Source organism: Sminthopsis crassicaudata, chromosome 6 (assembly GCF_048593235.1).
Source record: "Sminthopsis crassicaudata isolate SCR6 chromosome 6, ASM4859323v1, whole genome shotgun sequence".
Classification (NCBI taxonomy): Eukaryota; Metazoa; Chordata; class Mammalia; order Dasyuromorphia; family Dasyuridae; genus Sminthopsis; species Sminthopsis crassicaudata.
In genome coordinates, this window is record NC_133622.1 from 255042212 (window position 1) to 255050041 (window position 7830).

The window sequence follows — 7830 nt, forward strand, 5'->3', positions numbered from 1 at the left end:
CCCAGCTCGGGCACATAGTAGGTCCTGCTGGCCACTCTGTGCCCCCCAGCATGGGCATCAACATGGCAGCGATGCAAGGGGATGGGAGCTCGAGGAGCCGGAGAGGGGTGGGATGGAGAGGTCACCAACGTGCTCTGAAGTGTGGGAGTCCCAACCAGGGGCCGATGGGTGCTCCCCAGGGAGCCCCCTTCCCTGCTCACTCCTCAGCCATTCAGAGCTTGATGCCCAAAGCCAGCAGGCATTCAATTCTTGCTTTGTTTCCCCCAGTCAAGAATCAACAGAAATGTACTTATTAATCAACTACTACATGTCAGACATTGGACTGAGTACTCGGAATAAAAAGAAAGGCAAAGACCTTTTCTAGTTTCCATCCTGAAAGAAACTGGCCCCAACTCCTTCAAAATGTCTTGAAGATCACAGGGACCTTGTGCCAGAAGAAGGCTTAAAGTCATTTGGTCCAAACCCCTCGATTCATGGATAGGGAAACTGAGGCCCAAAAGGAGTATGACCTGCCCAAAGTCACCCAGCCGGCACGTGACTGAACAAACAAACTGTAACTACCCACCTGCTCCATCACACGGCCCAGAACTCCCAGAGGCAAACTTCAGACCAAGGAGATTGGCCAGTGGATCGTCTCCGCAAGGTGCCCCTCCTACAGCCCCCTCCCTGCCTGCCCACCCACACCGCTCCGGGCCAGAGTCCTGGCCCACACTGAGACATGGGCTCCCAGGGGCTGCGGGCCACCGGAGGCTGACACATGAGAGCTGGCGTCTGCTCTTGTAACGGGCACCAGGCCTCCAGACCTGGGGCCTGCAGCATCCTCACAATCCTGGGGTTCCAGAAACGGGGCATCTTTGTGATCCTCAGTGAAGGGGCACCCAATAGCAGGCCCTAACATGCCCCAGGGTCACCCCTGCTCCCCAGGGCCCTCCTCTCTGGACCCCAGAGTCTGCATCTGTAAACTTGGGCGGGGGAGGACAGACGGGGCCTTCTGAGGCTGGTTCTGCAAGATCCCTCTGTTCAGACATCTGGCAGCCAATCGACAGCTGCAGGGGGAGAATCCATCATGCTTACTGGGATTGAAAACAGAACAGTCCGGCTTACAAATCCCCACCGGGCTTTTAAGGGCTTAAGTCTGGAGTCAGCCCGAGGGAGCTTTACCTTGGCTGAGAGGGCCAACTGAGGCTCAGCGGGGCCTTCTGCAAACACAAACTCAAGTGGCTTTTAAATCTGCATTTTGCATCCTTCTGGGTTTCAGATAATTCACGCCACATCCCTCCGCTGGGGCAGAGGAGGGAGAGTTTACTCTATTTTTACAACTGAGATAGAAGCAATTTTGTTGTTGCTGCTGCTGAGTCATTTTCAATTATGTCTAGCTTCATGACCCTGTTTTCCTGGCAGAGATCCTGGATCAGTTTGCCATTTCCTACTCCAGCTCATTTTACAGAAGAGGGAAACTGAGGCAAACTGAAGAAACTTGACTTTCCCAGAGTCCCAAGAGTATCTAAGGCCAGATTTGAACTTGTCTTCATGACTCCAGACCCAGGCTCTGTCCACTGCAACACCTCGCAATAAGGATAATTACTGCTATTGTAATGATTAATTTTCCTATTATGCAGAGTGACCGTGTACCATATATAGAGTTAGGAAGAGCTGCATTGGAAACCTGCCTCTGACATTTAGAAGAAGCTACCTGGTGGGTCATGGATTCAAATCCCGATTCAGCTCCTGTGTATGGGTCCTGAGCCAGTCACTCTTCACTTCTCAGTTTATTCATCTACAAAATGAATATTATAGTAGTCCCCGCTTCCCCAGGTTACTTGTGAGGCTCCCCTGGGACAATATAGTGTTTTGTGAATTTCAAAAACCTATATAAGGGGTATATATTTACTACTGCTGCTGTTACTACTACACTACCACTATTCTACTATTATTACTGACTATTACTGCTAAGACTATACTACTATTACTACTACTATTAATACAACTACTGCTATGACTATTACTATTACTACTACTATATTGCTATTACCATTACTTTATTATTACTATTACTATACTATTATTAATATTACTATTACTACAACTACTGTTATGACTATTACTACTACTAATATGCTATTGTTACTATTATTGTTACTACTAGTACAACTGCTGCTGCTTCTATACTACTATTACCATTACTGCTATTACTACTACTACTATACTATTATTACTACCACTATTACTACAACTACTGTTATGACTATTTCTACTACTGCTATACTATTATTACTTTTACTGTTACTATTACTCTGCTGCTGCTTCTATACTACTATTACCATTACTGCTATTATTACTAATAATAAACTATTATTACTATTACTGTTATCATTACTACTACTACTGCTTCTAAATTGTTATCACCATTACTGCTACTGCTACTATTATTACTATTACTGTTATTATTACTACGACTGCTGCTTCTATACTACTATTACCATTACTGCTATTATTACTAATAATAAACTATTATTACTATTACTGTTATTACTACTACTACTGCTGCTTCTATACTGTTATCACTATTACTGCTACTGCTACTATTATTACTATTACTGTTACTATTATTACTACTGCTGCTGCTTTTATACTATTGCCACTATTACTAATACTACTATACTATTAATATTATTGTTACTACAACTATTGCTATGACTATTATTACTACTATACTATTACTATTATTCCTACCATTATTACAACTACTGCTACTGTTACTATTACTGTACTGCTATTACCATTACTGCTATTATTACTACTACTATACTATTACTACCACTATGACTACAACTACTACTACTACTATTACTAAAGCACTATTATTACTATTACTGTTACTACTATTACAGCTGCTGCTGCTGCTTGAGTAATCATGAGAAAGTCAGTTAACCACTCTAGGTCTCAGCTTCCTCATCTGTAAAATGGAGGCACTACTTTCAGAGACAGCCCCACAAGGCTTTGGGAATCCAATGAGATCACATCTTGTCCTCCACAGCTAGAACAGCTCCATCACTACCCAGAGGCTCCTATGTCCGTGAGACAGTCCTGCCATTCCTGCCATTCCACCAGCTCCTCCTCCCCCCGGTCCTGGCTGCTTCCAGAGAGCAGAACAGCTCAGCCCAGTTCCAGATGAACTTCCTGCTCTGCCCCTTTGGGGAAGGATGTGGCCGCTGGGACTGGCAGGTAGCTTCTGACCCTGCCGGAGGCAGAGAAAGCTCAAGGACTATGATGATTAATAATATGACCGGAAACACTTATCAACATAACTAGCACTCAGACACGGCTTTAAGGTTCCCAAAGCTCACATAAATGATCCCATTTTACCCTCACAACAGCGATGTGTATCATCACTACCCTGACTTTACAGGAGAGACCACTGAGCCGGCTGCCGTTCTTCCCAAGTTCAACCCCATCCAACATGTCAGATAGCTGCTCTAATAGTGGAACATTCGCTCTCAGAGCACAATCAGAATCACTGCCTTGGAGGGGCAAAGCTGGTGAGGGGACGGAGGAATCAGAGTCTGACCTCATTACCCAGAGGAACACCCAGAGGCCCTGAGAAGAGACAGGGGCACAGAAGTGGGGAGTTAGACCCTCGGCCTCCTTCCAGCCCCCTTCCAGCAGGCAGCCTGCTTATTAAACATCCAAGAGCCGAGATACAAAGAAACGTGTCCAGTCACAAAAATACAGCACTGAGGGGACATGGCGTGCTCTTACTTTTTTTTTTCTTCCCCAGAACATATTGCAGGCTCATCCCTGGGTGACGGCACCTTTCTAATCCGAAGCCCTGAATGGACAAGTCACCACCTCTGTCAAACTTGAGGTTCCTGTTCCCAAGCTTGATATATCCCAGAGAGAAAGCTGCCCAAGAAGCGCCCAGCCAGCTCCAGGTCCGATGCCCTACATTATTGATCACCTCCAGGAAAGATCACATTCCCTCCAGCCTGACAGCTGAAAGGGGAGCCCGGGAGCTCCTGGACCCTTGTGCTCAGAACCAGATCCCCTGTCTTTACTGTCCTTTACCTGGCTAAGTGACAGCTCTGGGAAGCAATAACGAAAGGATGAGCCAGCCTTGGAGGCAAGAAGGCTCAGCCTTTCTATCCTGGACCCTCTGGACCCCTGGAGGGCCAGGAGCAGCCAGCCAGCGCTGAGGGAATTGTGTGAAGCACTCAACAAGTGATCTTCCTGGCTAAAAAATCAGGGCTCCAGACTCCGGGCCCTCTAACACCAAGGGACACCCCAAGACAGCTCTCGGCCTGCCTCTCTTGCCCCCAACCTCCAGTAGTTCCTTCCTGCAGAGAACAAGTCTGTCTTAGAAGACACTTGTGACTCTGAAGGTTCTGACCAAAGCTGTATGAGCCCGAGCCAGCGTGATCCTGGGAAACAGGCCAAGGAGATCCACGGCGATGGCGTCCATGGGCAGCGCAGAGGGCACAGGATGGGAGCGGACAGGCCAGAATTCAAACTACTCTGACAGTCCCTCGGCCTCTGGAAACCTCAGTTTCCTCCTTCGTAAATGGGGGGGGGGGTTGGTCCCTTGCAGCTCAAGACCCAGGAGCCCAAGAATAAGGGAGGTTTGTGTCACCTTGGAGCCTCCGAGAGGCAGGAGGCTGAGGCAGGAGGCTGTTCCTGCTGAAGCTTGGGGAGTCCAAGTCATTCCAATGGGACTGGGCAGGGGGCAGGAGCGACACCCAGAAAGGAAGGGGGCTCTCCATTCTCCACCATTTCCAACATGCATATTGGAAGGCCTTCAAAGCAGGCTCAGAATGAGCAGTAATTCCTCCTGAGGCAAACACAGCCCCGCCACCCTCTCACGTGCCAGGTTAGAAGCCGGTGACCCCTGCCCATGACACAGAAGGTCAGAAGACTCAAGGACAAATTCTGCCCAGACACCTTCAACAAGACCCTGAACAAGTCACTGCCAAACCTTCTTTCCTCCTCTACCAATGAGAGCCACCTCTAAGCTGCCCTCTAAATCCAGGGTGGGAGGACTCAGCCTGTCTCCTGTCTCCCTTAGCAGGACATCACTAATGAACACAACTCTGGCACCAGGAGGACGGCCTCCCTCGGGCACCGGCCGGTCATTCTAGGACTCTACTCCAGTCCTCCGGAGGCCAGGCCCTGGCCTTTGACATCAGAGATGACATCTCTAAGGCGGAGGCCACCAGCCCCACCCTTGGAGGTCACAGAAGCTTAGTAAGCCCCTTTCAGGGTTGGAACTTGAACTCGGCTCTTCCGGTTTAGGGCCAGTTTCTTTCCCACGGCAAGAGACCACGGGCAGTTCAGTTCCACGGGAGAAAGGGGGAGAGCTGCCATTCCAGCGGGGAGCTTTCCTTCCAGACATCGGCTACTGAGACCTTAATCAGGGCTTTTTAACTCTCAGTCCCAGCTCCGAGGCACTAAGGGGAGCTGCCTCTACTTACCCACACTGTTTTAGTTCTTGGGTTTTCGGTCCGTCTCTCCCTCTCCCTTTCCTTCTCTCTCTCCTGTCTCCTTCCCTGCCCCCTCTCCCCATTCTCTCTATCCGCATCTAGGCTGACCCCCGGGGGGGAAGGCCGGCTGTACACTGCCCCAGAGTCCCTGGAAACACCCACCGGCCCGAGGGAGAAGGCAGAGCCAGCCCGCTCGGGGCGCCAGGCCAAGGCTCCGGACCCCAGCGCCCCCCACCCCCTTCTAGCTCTCCAGACCTGGGCCCGGCCAGGCCGTTAATCCCCTGAGCCGGCGAGCTTCGCAGCTGAAGCCTCTGGAAATCGTTCGGGGGCATTTTCCTCCCAAGCCCAATTGAATTAGCCGATGATTAACCTCGTTAAGGAGGCTCCCGCAGAAGATCGGCCGGGGGCCGCCGCACGCCGAGGCCGCCCGCAGATTCGCTCAGAACGGGCGCCTATGGGGGGCTCGCCCCGGAGGAAGCGGCCGGCGTCTCTGCGGCTCCCCGAGGGCCCGGGCCGGGGTCCCACGTGCAGCCCCTCGCCTCCCCCTCAGGAACCGGGGGGGGGGGGTTAATTAAGAAAGCTCCCAGGAGGGTGAGCCGGGGCACCCACGGCCGCCCCTCCCGCGCAAGTTCACGAGCAAACAGCCACCCGGGGCGGTTCTCTCAGGAGGGCAGCCGGGGGCTCCGAGCCAGGGGTGGGGGAAGTTCCTTCCCCAGTTCTTATACACACTCACACTCACACACAAACTCACACACACACATTCTCACAGCACACGTATATTTACACACACTCACTCTCACAGCACACGTATATTTACACTCCCACACTCTCTCCACACACACACACTCACACACACACTCACACACAACACTCACAGCACACGTATATTTTCACACACACACAAACACACTCTCACAGCACACGTATATTTACACTCCCACACTCTCTCCTCACACACACACACTCACAGCACACGTATATTTACACTCCCACACTCTCTCCACACACACTCACACACAACACTCACAGCACACGTATATTTTCACACACACAAACACACTCTCACAGCACACGTATATTTACACTCCCACACTCTCTCCTCACACACACACACTCACAGCACACGTACACTCCCCGCACACCCGCGCGCGCACACACCTGCTCGGGCGGGGGGCGGGGGGGGGGTGCGGGCCCCGGGCAGCGCGCGGCCCAGGGGCCGGGGAGGACGGCGCCCCGGATGGCGCGGGGCCGCCAGAGCCGGGCACGGCTAAGGTTGCACTCACCGGACCAGTCTCATCAAAGATTCAGCAGCTGCGCCGCGCGGGGGGAGCGCTGCTTCCGCCGGGGCCCCCGAGGGCCGCCCCCCAAGTCTCCCGGCCTTCAGGGGGCGCGGCGGCGGCGATCGGAGCCCGCGGGACCGAGGCCCGCTCTCGGGGACGGATTCCCGGGCGAAAGTTGCCAGGGAAACTTGCGCCGTGCGTTCGGCCGCTGGCGGGCGGGCGGCTGGAGAGCCCGGGGAGCGACGGCGGCGGCCGGGGGAGAGGCGGGGTCCGCGGGAGGGGCGGGGGGCGGAGCGGGGCGGGGAGGCTGCTCGGCTCCTACCTAGGGCAGGTGGCGCGGACCTCCGGGCCGCCTCCTGCCTTCTCCGGGGCGGGCCGGGGCGGGCCTCGGGGGGCCGAGGGGAAGGGAGGAGGAGCTGGGGGCGGGGGGCATGTCCGACCCGAGAAGGCGAGCTGCCGTCCCCCCGCCCCGATCCCCTCTCTGGCCATCGGGGAAGGGGCTCAGGGCGGGGGGCGGAGCCTGGGGCCGCGCTCCACCTCGGGCGTCTCCCGGACTTCCCCGGGGCGCGTGGGCAGCTCGGGGCCCCCACCTCCACGGCCTCCGCCGGAGAAGTGCCGGCGGCCGCGACCCCGCGCCAGCCCCGGCCGCGAGAGGACGCGATGGCCCGGCCGGCCCCCGCGCCGAAAAAGCCTCGGATCGCGGTCAGCTCGCGGGCGGCCGGACGCGGCGCTCCGTCCTGCTTCTCGTCCGCCGCCGAGACCCCCGGCCCCGTCCTTCCTCCCGGCCCCTGGCGCCACCTGGCGTCCCCGCGCCGCGGGGCAGGACGGAGCCGGCAGCCTTCGTCCCCGGGGAGCGCGGGGCCCCAGGTTTAACCACTGGTTGTCCGGGTGGGGGGAGGGGGAGGAGCCGCGGCGCCCTGAGCGCTGTCCGCTTCCTTACCGTTTTCTCCCTCACTTTGTCAGTCCGGAAAACAGCCGCTCGAGCCTCGGTCTAGGAGTTAGCGGATTAACCGGGGTGGAAACGCTCTCCCGGAAAATGGAGCAGCGGCGCAGAAAGCTGTTAGGAGCTAGCTCCC

General features: G+C 54.6%; 1 protein-coding gene across 1 annotated transcript in view; it reads right to left on the reverse strand.

The window, feature by feature from the left end:
* SHANK2 (SH3 and multiple ankyrin repeat domains 2) overlaps positions 1-7010 on the reverse strand; it is a 534119-nt gene extending 527109 nt beyond the window's left edge. The window contains exon 1 of the mRNA XM_074275360.1: positions 6758-7010. Coding sequence (XP_074131461.1) covers positions 6758-6771 — 14 coding nt within the window. The 5' untranslated portion in view covers positions 6772-7010. The remainder of the gene's footprint in view (positions 1-6757) is intronic.
* Positions 7011-7830: the final 820 nt, after the last annotated feature.